General features: G+C 41.3%; 8 protein-coding genes across 8 annotated transcripts; 4 read left to right on the top strand and 4 right to left on the bottom strand.

Annotated features, from left to right (window-relative positions):
- Window positions 1-796: 796 nt before the first annotated feature.
- Window positions 797-2,500, bottom strand: EAE97_002064 (uncharacterized protein; the record flags this gene model as incomplete). Its single annotated transcript, XM_038872575.1, has 4 exons — window positions 797-1,365; window positions 1,444-1,772; window positions 1,828-2,144; window positions 2,231-2,500. The coding sequence occupies 4 exons, from the start codon at window positions 2,498-2,500 to the stop codon at window positions 797-799; spliced, it is 1,485 nt and encodes a 494-aa protein (XP_038737133.1).
- A 1,549-nt stretch (window positions 2,501-4,049) lies between these two features.
- Window positions 4,050-4,795, top strand: EAE97_002063 (uncharacterized protein; the record flags this gene model as incomplete). Its single annotated transcript, XM_038872574.1, has 2 exons — window positions 4,050-4,612; window positions 4,645-4,795. 2 exons carry the CDS (start codon window positions 4,050-4,052, stop codon window positions 4,793-4,795), a joined length of 714 nt encoding a protein of 237 aa, XP_038737132.1.
- A 3-nt stretch (window positions 4,796-4,798) lies between these two features.
- Window positions 4,799-5,083, top strand: EAE97_002062 (uncharacterized protein; the record flags this gene model as incomplete). The annotated part of the gene is made up of 1 exon (XM_038872573.1): window positions 4,799-5,083. One exon carries the CDS (start codon window positions 4,799-4,801, stop codon window positions 5,081-5,083), a length of 285 nt encoding a protein of 94 aa, XP_038737131.1.
- A 1,295-nt stretch (window positions 5,084-6,378) lies between these two features.
- EAE97_002061 (uncharacterized protein) lies at window positions 6,379-8,105 on the bottom strand. Its single transcript, XM_038872572.1, has 2 exons — window positions 7,789-8,105; window positions 6,379-7,707 (listed from the first exon to the last, which is right to left on the bottom strand). The coding sequence occupies exons 1-2, from the start codon at window positions 7,909-7,911 to the stop codon at window positions 7,393-7,395; spliced, it is 438 nt and encodes a 145-aa protein (XP_038737130.1). The 5' UTR covers window positions 7,912-8,105; the 3' UTR covers window positions 6,379-7,392.
- Window positions 8,106-8,856: 751 nt separating this feature from the next.
- Window positions 8,857-9,945, top strand: EAE97_002060 (uncharacterized protein; the record flags this gene model as incomplete). Its single annotated transcript, XM_038872571.1, has 3 exons — window positions 8,857-9,035; window positions 9,221-9,324; window positions 9,455-9,945. 3 exons carry the CDS (start codon window positions 8,857-8,859, stop codon window positions 9,943-9,945), a joined length of 774 nt encoding a protein of 257 aa, XP_038737129.1.
- Window positions 9,946-10,646: 701 nt separating this feature from the next.
- Window positions 10,647-13,572, bottom strand: EAE97_002059 (uncharacterized protein). The gene is made up of 2 exons (XM_038872570.1): window positions 11,876-13,572; window positions 10,647-11,505 (listed from the first exon to the last, which is right to left on the bottom strand). Exons 1-2 carry the CDS (start codon window positions 12,887-12,889, stop codon window positions 11,041-11,043), a joined length of 1,479 nt encoding a protein of 492 aa, XP_038737128.1. The 5' UTR covers window positions 12,890-13,572; the 3' UTR covers window positions 10,647-11,040.
- A 1,758-nt stretch (window positions 13,573-15,330) lies between these two features.
- Window positions 15,331-16,959, top strand: EAE97_002058 (uncharacterized protein; the record flags this gene model as incomplete). The annotated part of the gene is made up of 1 exon (XM_038872569.1): window positions 15,331-16,959. One exon carries the CDS (start codon window positions 15,331-15,333, stop codon window positions 16,957-16,959), a length of 1,629 nt encoding a protein of 542 aa, XP_038737127.1.
- Window positions 16,960-17,286: 327 nt separating this feature from the next.
- On the bottom strand, window positions 17,287-18,754 carry EAE97_002057 (uncharacterized protein; the record flags this gene model as incomplete). The annotated part of the gene is made up of 2 exons (XM_038872568.1): window positions 17,287-18,399; window positions 18,467-18,754. 2 exons carry the CDS (start codon window positions 18,752-18,754, stop codon window positions 17,287-17,289), a joined length of 1,401 nt encoding a protein of 466 aa, XP_038737126.1.
- Between the last annotated feature and the right edge of the window lie 1,958 nt (window positions 18,755-20,712).

Here is a 20,712-nt window from a genome sequence, read left to right as displayed (position 1 = left end):
CAATAACTTCACAATGGATGTACGAAGTTTCGGGGTCAAGGTTCACGAAGGAATTAGAAACACGCACGGATCTTACTAGTGCGACGTTGTCTCGTCACGAAGCGAATCACCATGTCCAAGCCCCTGGAACCAGACTAATCCACAAATCCAGTAATCATTCGATGGGTTCTTTACTACATGTGGAAAGAAAGGTGAGTTTCTTTCTCGGATTATTGTGCCGGTATTTCTTCTTACTTTCTTGGCATAGAGAGACATGTGAACTTCATGGTGAAAAAGATTGAATAAACACTCTACCTGCTTGATATTTTTTTTTGCATTATTTGAAAAGCTTAGACAATCCCTTATTTCATTCTTTCGAAATGAATTTGAAAGTTAGAGAAGGGTGAAAGTGCGTTCTTCGATTGCCAAGTAGGCCTCGAGATCCCGTTGTCACCGCAGTCTTTGTCCGGGGTGTTTAAAGTCACTTCATGTCAACACAGCCTCGAACGATGGTAGTAATGATATGCATTATATCTACCCGTATTGTAAGTTCTTGGCTAAACCCACCGAAAAGAGCCATCGTTCATGATAGTGATAATAATATGCATCGTCTCTCCAGCTACTCTGAAAGCTGTTCAAACTCGCCGAAGAAATTCCATCAGTTATGGCAGTAAGGATACTTATCATCTCTGCCATTGTAAAAAGGAAACATCAGCGAAAACCCAGTGACAAAAGATCATGCAGCAGTGTTGGTTTCGGAATAACATCGCACTTGTGGCAAAGTGTAAGCGTGTGTAGAAACACACATGATGATAGCTTACTCCTCTCGAAGTCGTTTTAGTGGATTTAGAATATTCAATCCCAATGCTTCTGTCGACTCCATTTGTTTGGATGGCTCAACCGGTCCTTGAGGTTGATTGAGTCTCTTTAAATTCGAACCTTCTGTCACATTTGCTCCAAATGAAAGCTTAATATCATCTGAAACTTCTGACTGAAATGGCTGCATTCCATCCGCTGCCTCAGATGACTTGACTGGTGAATGTGACTGTTTCAAATCCTCTGGAATAGTCGGATTATATGTTGATTCCGATTCTTCTTGAAGATTCACTTCCTTTAATTCTTTTGGCTCCTCCGAAACATTGAGTTCTTTCGGTGCCGGTCCCGCATCCGATTTTTTGAAATCTTCCGATTTTGTAGGTCTCCTCGACTTTTTCGGTTCCTTAGGCTTCTTCGGAGCAGATTCACGTCTTCTACCATGTCCAGGCATACCATTTTCATTTTTTGTATGCCACCTACAATCTTCCTTGTGATGATCATTGCCTCGTTTTTTTATCATTTTGAAATCGGCAAAACAACACCAGCAAAATTCGACAAGGCAATAATCGCCTATTAGTTGATCAAATCTCTGTCAGCCTATGACATTGTAAGGTGTAACAAAGATACAATGAAAATCATACAACATACACTCACAAGTCAAATGATCGCAACCAGATTTCTTCTGGATTCTCATTCCACATTTTGGATTTGGACAAAGTTTGGTGTGCTCTGCAATCCATGCTTCAGAGACTGCTTCTTGTCGAACTCTGGCTTGATTGAAGAGGTCGAATTCTGAGCATGTGAGATCTTCGTGCCATGGTAGTTTGTGATTGAAGCATGTCTTGAAAGCACATGTAGTGCATGTCATCATTGGATGATCGGGTATGTGTATTTGACCTGATTCGCAGGTAGGACTAAGGCAAAAGGTAAATTTTGGGAGATGCTGAAGAGACATATTCAATAATCTTCTTCCATTTCTGGTGAATACATTAGTTGGTATAGTAAAGATAGAAGTACAAGCAAATAACTTACCTCTCCAAAACCTCCGGTGATGCATACTTCTTTATTTCTGCATCGGAAACCTTCTCTAGACACTCGGGGCATGAAACCTGATTTGATGCCTTGGTCTGAACTTGATCATTGATGTGTTTAGTCAAACATTGATTACAGACCGCTGGATGGTGTGCACACGTGCTTGTTATGCGAGTTTGTGGGAACTTCTCCGGTGTTAGATTTTCCATACAAACCCTACACTCATCGACTGCGGCAAAGACGATATCATTATTAGATTCATCAAGTTTTGTCTTCTTGGCCACTGGTTCATCAATACTTTTCGGTGTGATTGGTGGCTAGAATACCCAAACATTAGCAACTTCACGAAGGTCCTTGAAACATTGATCTGATATAAAACTTCGGACCAAATGAGAGGAATTACCTTCATAGCATCACCTAACAAAGCTGCTAGAGCTCTATGAGTACCTTCACCAGCGAACCAGTTGACAAGTGCTTCCTTTTCTCTCTCGCCGATAGAGTTCTCGAGTTCGACAAGCTTACGAAGTGTGTCTTCTTTTCTCTCGTTTCCATTTACTTGAACATTATAGCGACGAAGCAGGCGTCTCATGAAACTTGTCCGATGTTTAGAAGGGGGGCAGCCAAAGATTAAGCCGGGAAGGTCTGGATGTTTGGGATCCAGTGCAGTAGTCATTGCTTCAGGTTTGCTGGAACAACAGCGGGAGGAACCTCTGAGTGATGCAAGTAAAGCTTCAAGGTTGGGAGAATGAAGAGTAATGATGTGCGAGTAAGTCAAAGCATTTGTAGTGTGGTTTTATTCAAGTAAAGTACAAAGTATTGAAGAATAAGAGCGCTGATTTAAATAGGGAAGAAATGGAAAAGTATCTGAATGAGTAGATGCAGATGATTAGTGAATTGATAGAGGGGTCATGCGCTTCCTCCTATCTTCCCCGCACCAGCAGAATGGGTCTCGAGTCGAAGAGATATGAATCTTTTGTACTGTATAATTTCTGAAACTTCTTGGGGGAGTTCAATCTCGGAGGGACTGTTTGGAACGCAAATGTCTTCTAGAAACAAAGCCATTATTTCCGAGTACAGACAAGCATCGAATTTCTTCAAGTCTAATACCTCAGTCTGGGAGCCTGAACTACATTCACAAATCCACAATCCATATATTACCCTTCGATAAATCCCAAGGTGTCAAAGTTCACATGAGAAATAGTACATGAAACCTGCGGGAATATCCTCAACGGTAGGGTATCCATCACAAGTCTTCTGACAGCCATGCATAATCATCGATGAACAAATACAATGGGTGCGCGACCTTGACTACAGGTCTTTTCAGAAGAAAACGACAACAAAGTCTCGTATTCTGAGTGACAATGACTATTGGTCTCCATACTGACAACCAATCCAACGATTCGCATCTTATCAATCGAACTTTTCACTTGGCTTGAATGAGATACCAGTCACTTGATAGCAAACAACCACGCAATTATTTGCCAACAAGAATCTTCATTTCGAATATCTCCAAGAAATGGTAGCAAGATTTCTCTGATGGATAAGCTGAATCACATCAAAGACACCGTTTGCCCTTCGAATAAAATAGGAAACGACGGCAAAAATTGTGATGACAATATCGATCAGAACACATTCGATAATAGCCTGGTATTGACGAGGAATGATCCAGAGAAAGTTGGCATTTCGATACCCCTCATCTCTGCGACCATTCGAGTCTTGTATCTTTCAACAATCCGTCGTTTGATTCCGCAAATATCGTCCAGTCGCTCAACACGGCATGAGAATAGTTTGATGATCACATGATGTTGTTATGTAACCTTAAGCTTGACGGCCGAAACTCCTGCACATTCCGACATGACAGATGCGCGACACCCAGAGAGAATGAAATCTTGAAAAGGGGGGCGAAGTATTATCTACCTTGACCTAGATAGTCAAGAGGAAGAAACAAACACTTCTCTCCTCATAATCCCTTCTCTCTCAAATATGTGGGGGAGACGCTCAACAGCGGCTCAAGTGAGTGTCGTCATAGAGCAGCGTGGGGTCCAATTCTACAAGTCAAAGCTGGAATAACATCTAAGTAGCACTTCGCATTTAATCAACCTCAAAAAAAAACTTATCTACAACATCACAATTGCCCTTCTTCTTCTGCTCCCTTTATTTTTCCTATTTTCTCCACTACCCCCAAGAGTCGTACAAAAATCCCTATTTTCTCACCAATAAAAATGGACGGCCTCAAACCAGCTATATCCTCCATGTCACTAGGTCGCGCCTGGATCCATTCCATGCCCATTAAGCTCTCCGCCGCGTCTACCCACAACATCTTCGGTCTCGAGATATTCTATGAAGATCTCGAATATCTCGCACGAACCGAATCAAACACCGAGACCCCCTCTCCAGAAGCTCTCCTCCATGCTGCTTCCACCATAAAAGCGCTATGCGACGAACGAAACATTACCATCATCGGACTGCAACCATTCTCTTTCTACGAGGGCTTGAAAGATAGACACGAGCATGCAGAGAAGATTGAGAAAATGAAGCTTTGGTTTAAAATTGTCAAGATCCTGGGAACGGATCTCGTACAAATTCCCGCGAACTTTCTACCCCGAGAGAAATTGACTGATGATATGGATATCATCGTTTCGGATCTTCAGGAAGTAGCCGACATGGGTGCGAAAGAAGAACCAGCTGTTCGATTCGCCTACGAGAACTTATGCTGGAGTACCTTTTTCGACACGTGGGAAGCGGGATGGGATGTCGTGACAAGAGTTGATCGAGAAAATTTTGGGTTTGTTTGGATACGTTTAATATTACTGGGAGGATATATGGAGATCCTTCATCTATTTATGGAAAAACTGAAAATGCAGAGAAAGCGTTGAATGAAAGTTTGGAGAGATTAGCAAAGACTATTGACGTGAAGAAACTTTTTTATATCCAAGTTGTTGATGCGGAGAAAATGCAAGAGCCATAAGTGATGGGGCATGCATTTTGGGATGATGAACAGCCTGCGCGAATGAGTTGGAGTAGAAATGCGAGGTTGTTCGCGGGGGAGAGTGAAAGGGGGGCGTATTTGCCGGTTGAAAAAGTTACGAGGATTATTGTCGAATGTTTGGGTTATCAAGGATGGGTTAGTATGGAATTGTTCAACAGGTCAATGGCTGAAAAGGGAGAGAATGTCCCAGATGAACATGCTAAGAGAGCGGAGGATTCTTGGAAGGTAATCAAGAGTTGGACCAAGTGGCCGAAACTTAATGACTGAATGGTAAGCTCTGGGCAGAATATAATGGTCTTTTGAGACGGTGAGTGTATTCTATTTGGTGAGTCTTCGCGGGACTGGAAACAACTCGCACAACTAAGACATCGAACATAGGCCTAGATACATAGATAATCATATACATAATACAAAACAGTAAACAAGCACCGCAAAGGAACTTACACCGCCTAACTTAATAGTATAACGAAACACTTCGTTCATTATCCAGACAATTGCGAAGCTCATCAATTTAATCACTATCACCTTAACCGGAATATGAATTTGCCCCCTATTCATTTACAAAATCCCCAAAATTCAGACACCACGACTCCATATCTCAGTCAAACACTTCACTCCTGTGGCGCCTTTTCAAATTAATCCCACCCCACCCCATTCCCCTGTCCCGTCATAAGAAGGAAATCATCATCTTCACCTCTTCTAACACATACTAGAACTTCACTATCGCAAGCCATATGTCCCATATTTCCAAGCTAAGCATCATTCCGTTTTCCATGTGTTAAAAGTCTCGTCAATTTCAGCGGATTTTGCACATTTCGTCTCACCGCACAACATAATGTAAAATACACACGCCATTTCCATATTATCTCACGCGAAATGACGGTAAGTAGAGCGAGCCACTCTACTTCTTGTGTACGGACTATTGTGCATTTACATCGACGATCAACGAGCCGCCACTAGCAATAATGAGCTATGGCTTCCTTCGCTTATTGGAGTCGAATATTCTATATATTCAATATCATCCCATTTTCAATTTGTGGTTACACGACTAGGATTCCCCGCATCGTGATGGACGATTGATAGACGTGATATGATGGAAGTGATAGATCACTCGGTAAGAAGGTAAGAAATGAGGGGATTATGAATGACGCTTGGTATTATCAACATTTTGTTCTCGCTCTTTTGATTATGAGAGATGTGGCAGATTCTAGAGATAGAGACTAAGTTGCAGGAGGATTCCAAGGAAATGAACCGGTTCTTCCTGGTATCGGATACTGACAGGTAGAGAACTCTACCAAGAACCATGGCGGCAAGCCCTCGATCATGTTTTCAACATAAAAAGTTTAAGGCACAATTGAACACCGTATTAACCGGATCAGGCGGTATTATCTTATAGTCAAAAAATCTGTTTTATGGTATGATTGAAGGTGGTCTTATCAACCAGTTAATATTTTATAATTCGAAATTATAATGAGACTTTATAAACTTTACAACTTATAAATATAGAATATAAAACCTATTCAAATAGTATCTTATAAAACAAAAAAAATCCCTTAATTGGTTTAAGACACAGTCCATTAATCCAGTATAACTAATAACCAAATATTACATTCCAATCCAGTGAATAAGGTAGAACAAAAATATATAATCCCATTGTGTCGGTGTATTATGTCAAGATATATCTGCCAAGTGTGATAATGATGAGTTTACTTAGCCCATAATATCACTCACGTACATGAAAATGGAAATCTAATGGAATGCACCATGAATGAGCTACTTGCTGTATAACAAAATGCCAGGGACTGGTAGAACCGCTTGAACGGTTGTATAGCATGTGCATGTAAAATCTTAGGAACACACTTACACACAACTTATGTATCATATTGGATGATAATGTTTTGGAACGCAATTTTGCATCATCTTAGTGATTTTTTGGCATACAAATCATCTGTTGATATTGTGGCAGGAGGTACCATTAGCTGTGTAGTAATATCTTCATCCTCCTTATGAGTACTCGTAAAACTGAAGTTACTAACTGCAAGCTTCATATTTGCCATCTATCAAAGCTGATATGTGATCATGGCTTGCATGCAATCCAGATTTTCTATCAGGTAAATACCCCAAACACAGAGGTACTTCGACCCCAAATCCAAAGCTCATCTTCCGATGCTTGAGATTGCGAGGTGTTTGGTCCATACAAGGTGGTGAGTCGGCCAGGAAAGTTTCAGGTGGTCTCTTTTGCGGTGATCAAGGCGAGAGTCTTCTTGCATTCTTCAACGTTCATGATGCAGACTGCTTGTCTCGAAATTCTGCCGCCAAATTTCATTTGCTTCTTTTTCGATGGCTCGCGAACCCTATGCTGCCGCTCCTATAGGACAGCTTTCCTGGCCCGACCGTAAATCTATCTTCTCTTCTCTTACGCAGTGTGTTCGCAATCGTCACTGCCCCTCTCCTCGAGACCATGGAGGGATCGATGCTTCTAATCGAAGCCTAGCCCCATCGGACAAGTCTTCGATACCGCATATGTAGCCTGCCTCTTCTCCCGCATATCTCAAATCCTTAAACATGCAGCCCCCTCACCACCAATTCCTCTTCCTCTCTCTTCCCTTCTTCCCCTCTTCAATCTCCGTCTCCACCCCAACCACCCTCAAATTGTCCTCCATATCCACCCTTGTCGTCTTCCTCTCCCCCTCCATCGTCAAACCAACATTTTCTCCCCTCTTCCTCTCCATTCCCCTAGTACTTTCTTCAACCGTCGCCCCATTCCTCCTCATTTGTGATTCTTCAATCTTCTTTTGCAACCCCATTCTTTTACCCACTAATACTCCCCGCTGTTCTTCGAGATGGGCAATTCGTTCAGAGATCGGAGCTTCACGAACCTTGCGGATTTGCTTAAGGAAGGTGAAAGGTTAGCTTTTGTTCTTGAGAATGTAGTGGGAGTTAAAATCGTAGATCTTAGTGGAAGGAAGTACCTGTTTTTGTTCTCCCTGCGTTTTCAACCCAGCACCATATATTGTGCCCACGACTGTAACTGATGCAATTGCACCCGTCCATACTATTCTTTTCAATTTGGTTACCTGTTGCGATGTTGACATTTTGAGGCTCCCTGGGATACTCAGCAATTAAGTATGTCGTCGCAAAGTTTACCGTTTGGTGATTGATACTGAAGCTCCAGAAAAATACATCTCGGGTTCAAACTTCACCGAAGATCTTGGACTTTTCCGATTGTCCGATAAGTAGCAAGTAGATGGATGTCTGTAGAAAATAGAAATTCAAGTCCAAACTCCCTTCCAAATTTCATCAATTGATTGTTCTCTCTCTACTTTCTTTTCTTTCTTACTTCTCTCTCCAGTATTAGTAAGTTTAATATTTTCCTTCTTCTGTTTCTGTTTCTCTTTTCTTTCCATCTCTTTCACATTCCCACTCCCACTTCCTCTCTCCTTCCAACTAAATGCCATCTCCATTTCCATTTCCTCACCAATTAACTCCACTCCTCCAATTAGCGTTCGGTGTACGGAGCTCACGGAGCTCACGGAGCTCAAATCGACATCATTGGTGTATCGACGTGTAAGTGAGGGGCAGCTGCTTGTCATTTTTGATTTGTATTGATTTAAAAACCGTTGTTTTCTTGGAAGATACTTGGCCTCTTGTGATAATTATCGTTGGATTCTTATTAGAGTCGAAGGAGTGAGGCACAGATCACTAGGCAGGTAGGTAGATTCAATTATGTTGGTTTCCTGCACTGCCGCTATTTGTATTTGCGCATTGAGGGGGAGAAGAGGAGAGAAGAGGAGAGAAGAGGTTTGATTCTGGGACTCGGAAGAAATGGAAATGATGTTGGAATTTATAATATTCGAATATATACTAATTGAGTCATAGACTTTACTTTACTTTACTTTATACAAACACGCCGTTCATTTTTGGATGACTTATTCTATAACTTAAGTCAACGATCTGCGCCAAAACAAGCATCCCCTCTACCCCTCAACTGAAAGTTAAAAGATAAACAAATATCACATCGCATCACATCCTCCTACATAATGACCAGTCCTCGAGTCTTCGTGATCCGCCATGGTGAAACCGAATGGTCTCTCAATGGTCGACATACAGGCATCACTGAACTTCCTTTGACTGCCAATGGAGAAAAGAGAATTCGTGCAACGGGAAGAGCATTAATTGGTGATGATCGATTGATTGTTCCTAGAAACTTGGCTCATATGTATGTTTCAATCCTCTCCTAGTCTGCCTCCACGGCAGTGGTCCCCGAAGGGCCAGCGGAGCGTCTTCCATTAATTGCTGTATTGATATTAATGGGGGCAAGCCCCCAAACCCCCATTTGCTCGCTGCGCTCGAATATTCAGTTATCTTTTTAGGTAAATATTCACAATTCTAACAACTATCCAGCTATGTCTCCCCACGGAAACGTGCCCAAAGAACCCTCGAACTCCTCGAAGTGGGGTGTGCCGAGAAACTTCCATGGGAAGAACGAAGAAAACATGCTGAATTTGGTGAGTGTTTATTTCCTTACTTCACTCTCCCAATCCAAACATCTATTCCATATACTCTCCTGATTGCCTGGAAATTTTACTTCCGAACTTCTAGTATGTATATCGACACTTGCTAATGTCCAAACCTCAGGAATCCGCACATCAGCAAAAGTAGAAATCACCGAAAACATCCGGGAATGGGATTACGGTTCTTACGAAGGAATCACCTCTGCACAAATCCGCTCTGATCGCAAAGCCGCCGGACTTCCCGAGTGGGATATTTGGCGCGATGGTTGTCCAGATGGCGAATCCCCTGAACAAGTCACCGAACGCATCGATGCTCTTATCTCAGACATCCGATCCAAATACCACGGTCCCGTAATCGGGAAAGATAAAAAGGATGCGGGAACGGGAGATGTGTTGATTGTAGCGCATGGACATATATTGAGAGCGTTTGCGATGAGATGGGTTGGAAAAACGTTACAGGATGGACCGACTTTTTTGCTCGAGGCGGGAGGAGTAGGAACGTTGAGTTATGAACATAAGAGTTTAGAAGAACCGGCTATCTTGCTGGGTGGTGCGTTTATGGTGGATGTGGTTGAGAATTCGGTAGAGGATGAGAAGGAAAAGGAGGGGAAATAAATGAGTGGTTTTATGAGGTGGAGATAGATATTTATTGATATTCGATATTTAAAGAAGTAATTAGAGAGATTTTAGAGGTGTTTAGATAAATCCAATGATTAAACAACATTCCCTTCATTCTTCTCCTAAATCCCTCATCATATAAGAGTTGTTATTCATACCTAGTACACTCATGATAATCTAATTCCTCCACACTCAACCGAAGAGAAGATAATAGAAAAAGGTAATGAAAAGATGAGAACCAGAAGACAATTCTGGGCATATTTATATATGCATTACATACACATATCGACTTCGAGCAGAGCAGTATATTCAAAAGCAAATCTGGAGGGAGAAAGGCAGTTTAGGAATAGAAAGGGGGAGAGGGAGAGGAGAGGAGATAAGCGAGGAATGTATGTGTTGTAGTGTGAGGTGATGTGATGTGAGGTGATGTGAGGTGATGTGAGGTGATGCGAGATCATATAATATGATATAATATGATGCATTATAACATCACTTGATATAAACCCAAGTAGGTGAGTTGGATGATCGAATGCATTACTTTTACTTTTACTTTTACTTTTACTTTTACTTCTACTTTCAATTCCAATTCCAGTTCGCCAGAACCGCATCCCATCCTCACATCAAAAAACACACACACAACCAATTCACACATCATCCCACACAAAAGCCTTAAAAATATATCATATGGTTGAAATTCAATTCATCGCCATAGCCACTGATAGGCTTGGGTATACTTATATACATACGTATATACATAAACACCCTTTTCTCCATTCCATCCTGTTCTATTCTTGCTGATGACCTTTCTTCTCTTTAATCATCAATCATCGCTGCTCTTCCCTTCCTTTTTCCCTCCATTTTCTTAACTTCCCCTTTCAACATATACCATGTGCGCATTCATTAACGCGCGTAAACAATGCGAACCATTCAACCAAACCATACCGAACCATCCAAGCCAAGTTTAAAACATCCCGTAATTCCATGCATCCATCCTTTATATGCAAGTCGCAGAATATGAAAAAAACACCGCGTCCATATTCGATTGTCCAAATCACCTAGACTCACGATGCACGCACAAACTCACAAATCCGCTCAATAATACAAATCACGAATAACTTCGACAATAACTCCATGATCCTCCCACTGTTTCAATCCACTGACAACCACACAAGCTACCACTCCCTCCACACCTGTAACTCTAATCGGTACTCCACCCCCATGAATCGCATATTCTCCCGCTTCATTCCCCAATCCATATTTGCGCGCAAAAGCACTCTCATCCCCTTCAAATTTACACCACATATACCATGTTGAAACACCCCATCTCAAAACCGTCTTTCTCTTTCGCGAAACCCAAGAATCATTATCGGGCATGGTTCCAGAATGGGTACAGCAGTGGAAAAGAACTTGATTGGCGTTTGAAAGGGAGATGGAAATAACGACTGGAGTTGGATGAGGAAGGAGACGCTCACGGAGAGCGGATCCGAGAACCCAGGCATCGGAAGTGGTGAAATGTTCGAAGATGAGAGATGAATCTATGCGGGCTATGGATTCGAGCTGTGGGAGAAGTGATGTTAGTATGGTTTAGTGGAGTGAATTAATGGTATTGAGATGTGAATTGAAACTTTTGATCTAACGTTCATCGGTTGAGATACGTGATGGACCACATTGGAATAGGAAAGGGCACTGCTTTCCATAATGAAACTTCATGAATGACGCTCCGCTGGCTCTCCGAGGGCCACTGCCGTGGAGGCCGACTAGTTTCGTAGAGGAAAAAATCGAGCGCAGCGAGCAAAAGGGGGTTTTGGGGCTTGCCCCCATAAAGTGCAGCAACTAGAAGAGAAGCTTCCATTTATTTTCTCCCGTTCAACTTCCCCTTCTGTCATCTCATCTTCGGAAACAAGAATTAAAACAAGAAGATACTTACATCTTTTGGCGGATGCGCAATGGGTCTTGGTACCATCTCCGGTGTTCCCCTCTCACTACCAATACTGCTAGCCATTTTGATTCCCAATGCGCTGCTTGAAAAATCAATTGGATCCGCACGATCTTTATCTCTCAACCCTTCTCTTATTTCTCTGAATTTATCCTCCAGATTTCGTTGTTCACTTCTTCTTATCAGGTTTTGGGGTCTGGAAGGTGTTGATGAATTTGTGAAAGCGGTATTGAGAGTCGAAGGTGTAGAAGGAGTTCTCGAATAAGAATAACTTGGAATTTTCGAATTACTTGCGCGTTCACGAACACCGATTTTATTAAACTTTGGTGTGCGAGGTGATGATGTAGGTGTCGGAGACAAGTTTTCTCGTATTGTTTCGGGGATTGCGAGAGGTGGGGTTTTTGTTTGGGGGGGTTGCGGTAATGCGAGCGGAGTTGCTGGATTAGAATTGGAATGACTTAATGGATCGGCAGTCTCTGAATTGGGAGTACTTCCGCTACGTGTAGTTTCTTCCAAATATTCTAGAATAACACTCAATTGATCCTCACGCGCCCATTGAAAATCGACGGATGGACGTTTAGAATTGTTATTATTATTGAGTGGGAGGGAAAAATTGGGTGAAGTGGAACCGGGTGGTTGAGATTTCTTTAACTTGAGGTTTCGACCGGGTGGTACTGAAATTGAGGAATGTGAATTGTCGTCGCCATCGAATTTATCTTGATCTCGAAGACTCGACTTTGATTTTGATTTCGAACTTAAATTTGGCAGACTTTGAGTTGTACCTGAGGTATCGCGACGACGGAGAAGAAGAGGTCGTGCATTTGCTACTAATTGTTTGCGGAATTTGGAGGAAGTCGTGGAGACAGCGTCGGAAATATCTTGTTGGGCGGCGTCTTTCTTTAGATTGGAGTGAGAATGTGAGGGACGATGAAGACCGCAAAATGTGCTGCTGGGTGTAGGAGACATTCCAGCTGATAACGTGAGTGAGAGGGCGACATTAACCATTATTTCATTTTATTGGGAAAGGAGAAGAGGATAGAATAAGGTAATAACACAATGATAGAATAGAAGAATAAAAGAATGTGAACGGTTTAGATTTAGACGATGTACAGTAAATTTAGGAAGAGAGTAGATGTATTTGTAGATGTAGACGTATATGTAGATGTATAGAGAGAGAGAGAGAGAGAGAGGAAGGGAGAGAATGAGAGAATGAAATAAATCAACAAGTACTTTTGTATAGAGAGAGAGGATCAGACCGATAGAAGAATATTGTATATATGGTAGATCTTGTAGATATTGTAGCTATTGCTGTCTGGACTGTCTGCAGGTATCAAATCTCTTCTCGAACACCTCGATCTTAGATACACCTCCAAAAGCGATGCAATGCAATAGAGATTTCTCCCCTATGTTAAATTGATACAATATCTAAACGTTTACCTCATTTGGTTGAGTAGAGAGGGGTCCGGATGTTCCGCATACGAAGGGTAGACTCAAGTGAGACCAAGACTAGGACTCCATGAAATAATAGTTCAGATGAAGTTCATGCAAACAATGAGGAAAAAGGAAAAAAGAAAAAAGAGATGAAAAGTTAGGGATCGAGGGTTTGGGGAAGTCTAGGAAATCTTTCCATCTCGATTTTCATTTACATGAATATGAATAGAAGAACGAACATGATATATTTGATATGATATACTTGACAATTGTAAAATAATATACCTTCATATGATGTATATTGAACAAGATGTGAGGCTCACGAGATATAAAAAGAATTTTGAGCATTTACCAATATCAATAGGATCGTTGCTATGTTGGTGGATACATATAACCCTTTTGTAGACTGGTGATCAATCAATATCTTTGACAGGTCGCCTTGCATATACGGAATGATATGACTTGTATATTAATTGAACATGTATATCCTTGCTAAGATCCTAAGTCGATTGAATTTCTAGAATTTCTAGAAACTTTATCGTTCGTTGTCCTTGGCCTGAGTACTGAGGAGAAAACGAGAAGAATCTGGAGTATCGTACCCATATTGGCAGTGGATGCACAAACTCCTGGCTTCCGATCTATGTTCGTCGTCTTGATCATTTTCATACCTAGGGGTATCCAGAGTAGGATCAGTAGATATGTAAGTCTGCATTGCATATTCATATCTTTCTGTGTTTATTGATGGGGGCAAGCCCCCAAACCCCCATAGCTCGCTGCGCTCGAAATTCAAAAGATGTCAAGAAGTAGCAGCAAGTATTAGATATTGCCATTTCCAATAGTCTGCCTCCACGGCAGTGGTCCCCGAAGGGCCAGCGGAGCGTCATCCAATTGTCTACTATGTAGATACAATCTAATATGGTATCTAGTAGTTTGATAGAGATAATGGTGATAATAAATCAACAAGAACAAACAAGTGAGCAAACAAATCATTTATATAACATTACTTAGTCTCGAGCTAGTATATGTTGTATGTATATATATATAACGTGTTTTATTAGTGAATAGTTTATATTAGTGAATAGATCACTAATTTTATATACAACATTTGTTTATATATAATTATATACTTTCTTTATTTATAGATATAATTTTCTGAAATTTTTAAAAATCTAATTAGTTTTAAGAAATTCGAATTTATAAAGTTGTTATTGTAAAAATAGTTTTTTTGCAATAAGAATTGTAACAATTTCCTTTTTTTTATAGAAAATAATAAAATTATCTTATAAAAATTAAATCAATAAAAAATCTAGATTTTAGTTATTTTTTAAAATCTTTTATATAAAAAAATAATGATTAGTTATTAAAATATTAATATTTTTGAAAAGCTTGATTTAAATAATTTTCGAAATGATTCATTCACTGATATAACTTATTCACTAATAAAACACGTTTTATATATATGTAGATATATATGTATATCAGTCATTTATATGACTTCCGAATATTATTCGTTGGTCTTTGACTGGTGATTGTAGAAAATGAGCCCATTCGTGGTCTAGTTTCATCACATCAAATCATTGAAAGATCTGGCTGGACTGACGACTAGACTGATTGAAATCATTGGACGTATCGGTATCGGTATTGTATTGTATTGTGTTGTATTGTATTGTGTTGTATTGTATTGTATTGTATTGTATTGTATTGTCGGCGTCGGCTTATTTTTTTATGCACTCATCTCATGCACTCATCTGCAGCCATTTTAGTTTCGTATTCCAAACCACCCCGCCTAAAAAAAGTATCAAACCTCCTTCGAAGAGAGGCGACAAAAATGGGAGAATCTTTATTTTCTTTTACATCTCTCTGGAATATTAGATGAGAATATAATATTCCTTTCTTAACCTAAGTTATACATCGAGTGAGATTACCTAGTAAGTTTTCATCCCCATTTCAAAGTAGATCTACAACTTGCTTACAACATTCAAAGAAATAATACCTAGGTCGATCTGGGCGCAAAGATGGACCCCGCAATCAAATCCGAATTGGAAAAATATGGCGACGATGTTCCATTTCGCGCAGTAAAAAATCATACTCAATCAACATGGGCAAGAACATTTCATTCATCTCCTGAATTGTTCATTCAACCACAATCTATCGCCGAAGTCGAAAAGGTCGTCAACCTTGCGCGAAGATGTCGACGCAGAATTACAACGGTAGGATGTGGTCATTCTCCTTCAAATATTACTTGCACATCGAGCTGGCTCATTAATTTGGATAATTTCAACAAAATTCTGTCTGCGGATCGGGAAACAGGTGTTGTGGTTATGCAAAGTGGTATTCGATTATATTCCGTGGGCGAACAACTTGATGCTGTCGGTTTGGCAATGCCAAATTTGGGTAGTATTAATCATCAATCGATCGCTGGAGCAATTTCGACAGGGACTCACGGAAGTACTTTGCGACATGGAATTTTGTCAAGTTCAATCTTGGAGTTGAAGATTACTCTTTCGAATGGTAGAACGGAAACTTGTTCACCGAATCAAAATGAGGAACTCTTTCGCGCTTCTCTCATTTCTTTGGGAGCAATTGGTATCATCACAGAAATCACTTTCCAAGCCGTACCAGCTTTCACTCTTTCATGGGAACAAACTGTGGATACAGATCTTCGAATGATGAACAACTGGGATAAAACTCTTTGGACACAGACCGAATTTGTTCGAGTTTGGTGGTTTCCTTACACAAGAAGAGCAGTTGTTTGGGCTGCTGAAAAGACAGATTTGGCTCCCATGCCTCCTCCAAAATCTTACTATGATGCTTGGTTAGGTTATCACGTCTATCATAATCTTCTTGCTCTAGGACATTATGTTCCACGAATTCTTCCATGGGTAGAGTGGTTTGTCTTTGGTATGCAATATGGATTTGCAAATGGTTCCAAGAGCTCCGCAATTCAACCATCTCGTCAAGCTCTCCTTATGAATTGTCTTTACTCGCAATTCGTCAACGAATGGGCAATTCCAATCTCCAAAGGTCCAGAAGCTTTAAAGAGATTAAGTTCGTGGCTTAATCATCTTACTCCAGAAGATTCAGATTACGTTGCACATGGCATCCCTTATTCAGCAGAAGGTCTATACGTCCACGCACCTGTCGAAGTCCGCGTCACAGAAACAAGCAACAGTCTTACCCCTCGTCCACATCTCGATCCTACATGTACAGAAGAAGCAACTCTTTACCTAAACGCAACTCTCTATCGTCCATATGATATGGATCCACCATGTCATGCAAGATATTACCAAGGATTCGAATTTTTGATGCGAGAACTAGGAGGCAGACCTCATTGGGCTAAGAATTTCGAAACTACAGGTGAAGATATTGAAGAGATGTATGGAGAGAACTTGGAGAACTGGAGAAAGATTAGAAATAATGCGGATCCGGAAGGTATGTTTGTAGGAGAATGGCATAGAAGATTTATTCTAGGAAATGGACCTAGACTAGCGCTTGAAGAGGTGGAAATTGGAAGGAAGAGGTTTAGAAAGGGGGGTGTCTTGGTTGAGGGTGTGGTTGGCGGGTTTAGAGATGAGGAGGATGAAGGAGAAGGAAGCGAGAGTGGAGAGAGTTTTGATATGTTGAGGGCTAGCGAGATGAAGTAGAATATCCAAGGAAAGGGAAGAGATGGGTCTCTTTTTTTATTTTTTTTATTTTTTAGGTAATAGCATGACCTAGGCATCGCATTGCATTTGCGGAATCGGAATCGGAACGCGAATTCATGATATTTTGTAAAGTGCGTCTAAGCGAGATGGCTAAATGATTGATATGTACGTATGTATACAGTGAGTAGGTATGCGAAAGATCTATCCATCTATCATTTTTATTTTGACACCCCTTCCCCATCCTATTTCCACACTTTCCAGTCATCGCACGCTAGTCTCTCCCCTCCTTCTCTCCATCCATCCTAAAACACCCCTCAACTCCACCCCTCAACTCCCACCCCCATCCCCATCCCCCATCTCAAAAACCCCCCACCTCTGTTCCCTATCCCCAAACCTCCTCCCCACCTTCCTCTCCCCACCCAAAACCGGACACTCATCCCTCAAAATCTCAAACACAAAACTATAAGCGACATCCTCGCTCCCAACATGAGATGTATTTTCACCTCGAGCGTAGAGCATCTCGGCATCTCCCCTCTTCTTCGGAAGTTTCGAGATCATAATGTGGAGATTGAGGAAATCGTCAAAGATACGTCCGAGTGATGGTTTTTGGGCTGGGGAAGTGAAGATTGAGTGGATAGTTGGAGGTGGAGGTGGAGGTTGACGAGAAGAGTGTTGGTTTGCGAAAGTGGGTTTGGTAGACGTGGTGGTGTTGTGGAGGATGGTGAGGATATTTTGAGTACGGGTTAGGGTGTGGAGAGTGTGTGATAGGAGGGAGAGGAGGTTGTGCGCGGAGACTTTTTCCGAGTGTGTGAAGAGGTGGGTGATTAGATGGTGCATGCTGTCTATGATTAAGATTTCGGGACTGGTTTCTGTTGAGCTTGGGATTGGTGTTAAAACTTGGGGTTTGACGGGTGGTGGTGGTGGTGGTGGTGTTAATTCGATGTCTTCGTCTTCGCTGTCGCAAATTTCATCTGGGATTTTGTGCAATGGCTCTGTTTTCCCTTCGACAGGTTTGCTGGTCCGTGATGGTATGGTGGCAGGCATCTCCTGATCGTCCTCATTTTTTCTGAATAGGTCATCTGGTCGCCCTAGCTCACTTAATACCTCCCATAGCCCCTCAATATCAAAGACTCTACTAATGGCTACCAGCTCCAGTAGTGCATTCACCTCTTTTTGTATGTCGATCCCCGTACTCTCATCTGTATTCTGGCCATTGTTAAGATTCATAGTTATATCGTTCCTGCTTCTCATCTCATATCTTCTCTTCAAGAGCCTTGTTCTCAAGATTTTGACCAAGAGAGGAAGGTTAAAGGAACCAGTCGTATCTATTACTACCACTTTTGGCTTGCTTTTATTCGTCAATTCACTCTGGAAATTTTGAATGACATCTACCAAATCGATATGTTGTGAGAGAACTGATGCTATGAGGTTGAGAGATATCTATATAGAGAATGTATCAGGACCTTATTCAATACATAACTCAATACACAATATTGCATCAACTTACGACTCGACTGCTTGTCGATTCATCTCCATCAGCAGCACTCAACCCCACTACAATTCCCCTTTCGAACCCCCCATCTAGTTTACCTTTACCGGCGCAAAGAACATAATTATCAATTTCCTGACATCCCGTTCTGATTCGTGCCGGTCCACTACCTTTCTCATTGAACAGCACTCGTTGCCGCTCTTCCAATTCAAGCAATTGGTCCGCTGTTATTGGATGAGCTGATGCTGCAGCTGACGCTGAAGAATACAAGACTTCTGTCTGAGCCGTATGATCTATTTCAGCCATTTCGAGAATTCTCGGTAGATGAATTGTCGCACTTTGATAGGCGGAGAGTTGTGAGACGTATGGCCATTTCAAGAAATCATGTTATCACTTTGAATGCTCAATAACCTTAAATAAGGTATTCAGAATCATAAGTCATCATACTTCAATAGACAGATTCTATTTCATAACTGATATACGATATGAGTAGCTCTCATTCTTGGTAGTATAATCGACGCATTTGAAAATCTCATGAGGTGAAGGTCTCAAATCCAACCACGACAGATAAGTGATGGTTCGTGTTTGAAAAGTTCGCGCGGGCACGTGACTATAGTCGCCCGATTTCTTTCACATCTCCTAGAATTTCATTTAGTCTACCAATTGGTAGACTGAGTAACGTTCTTCAATTTCACCAATACTTCGAATTCAACATCTACTGGCGGGAATAAAAGAAAGGTAACAATGGAACAAAGCATGCACAACCTTAGTTCTACCACCAATCCATCCCAAAATAACCATTTACACAAACCAAAGCGTGCAAAGATCCACCAATTCACATCTTTCGATAGCAAACCTAGCCAAGTGAGGAAAAGCAAAAAGCTGGGCAAGTTTTCAGACTTGCAACAAAACACTTTTTCTTCATTCTCGTTGGTTTGCAGAGTTTCGTGTTTCCATTGTCGCGGGTAAAGCTTACGACGACATTTTCCTGTGTGTAAGTGGCACGCACTGGTACGGATGTATATTTCCGGTTGGGGGAAAGGCTTGGTATGGATAATGGGATGAAGGCTTCGGGACCGAAGGTCTTGGGAATTTTGAAGTTTCGAACGAGTTTTTGCATAGCCTAAAATTATGTTCTTGAGACATGTTCTCAGAACTGTTCTCAGAACTGTTCTCAGAACTGTTCTCAGAACTGTTCTCAGAACTGTTCTCATATATTCTTGGATGGAAGAATGGCTTTCTGTATATTGGTAGTTTTCATTACAAGTGTTTGAAAAATATCATCTGAAATTCCTAAAATCTTCTGGGATGCACAACATCACAAACTGCAATCTGTACAACGGAGATATTCTCGTCGTTACTAGGGTACTCCGTATGGTAGACACAGGCCAAGTACTCACTGCCTCTTGTACCTTGTTCGTCTTATTCTGCCTGCCTTTTTAGTCGATTGCTGCATCATTCTATTATGTATCACCCTGCCTTTGCTACATGCTCAGCAGGTTGACCACAGAAAGAAGCTTGAGTGAGTGCGAGTGAGAGGTATAGCCAACATCGTCGATCTCGGAGAAAACGTACTTTAACCTGGCCATTGTGTAGTTTTCTCCGTCTTGGCCTTCATACGATAGGGCAGTATCGCTTGGCTTCTACTACCCTCGCATCTCGAGACATTGTTATCATTCTATTATCTTTCACTCCATTGTTCTCAGACAAAGACGTGGAAACAGAGCTCCATCTCATCGGAGTCAAGAATTCTTTATGTCGTTCAGACTTGGGAGGTAGAATGCACACGCGTTGTCGATTCAATACAATATCTTACCAAGACTGCAAAATTTGTATCAAGATATTACATTAGGACCAGAATCATATTCTCCGACATCCGGAAGACGGAATGCGTCTCTCAGATGAAATTACTTTCATGCAACCTTACAACTGAACTCGGCATCCAACGGGTTTGCCATAGAAACTTTGAAAGGCATTCCTTTTCAAACAAAAGACCACTCAACTTTCCTGATTAAGATAACAGCAAAGCTATGAATTTCTTATTCAAGGTTCTGAGTTACGATCAACTTCATGGTATGATAGTACCGTAACAAAGTGTCTGTTCCACTATGGTGCAAGCAGATGTGTACCAGGGCTAATGAGTGGTATCGATACACCAATCTTTTGATCTCCCGTCGCCATTTGAGCCCAAACCCACGAGACTCTACCGAACATCATGTCGATATCTACCGGAGAGATGTGCAACAGCAATTCCGCAACTGGCC

The sequence above is a fragment of the Botrytis byssoidea genome (genome assembly GCF_014898295.1).
Source record: "Botrytis byssoidea strain MUCL 94 chromosome Unknown BBYS_003, whole genome shotgun sequence".
In the NCBI taxonomy this organism is placed as follows: Eukaryota; Fungi; Ascomycota; class Leotiomycetes; order Helotiales; family Sclerotiniaceae; genus Botrytis; species Botrytis byssoidea.
Note: the sequence above shows the minus strand (reverse complement) of the source record. Positions and strands in the feature narration are given on the sequence as shown.

Coding starts and splice junctions, on each gene's coding strand:
- EAE97_002061 (XM_038872572.1), bottom strand. CDS start 7,911: ATGTCAACATCGCAACAGGTAACCAAATTGAAAAGAATAGTATGGACG. Junction 7,708..7,788: donor CGCAGGGAGAACAAAAACAG/GTACTTCCTTCC, acceptor ACCTTCCTTAAG/CAAATCCGCAAGGTTCGTGA.
- EAE97_002059 (XM_038872570.1), bottom strand. CDS start 12,889: ATGGTTAATGTCGCCCTCTCACTCACGTTATCAGCTGGAATGTCTCCT. Junction 11,506..11,875: donor TTGCGCATCCGCCAAAAGAT/GTAAGTATCTTC, acceptor CTTCTCCCACAG/CTCGAATCCATAGCCCGCAT.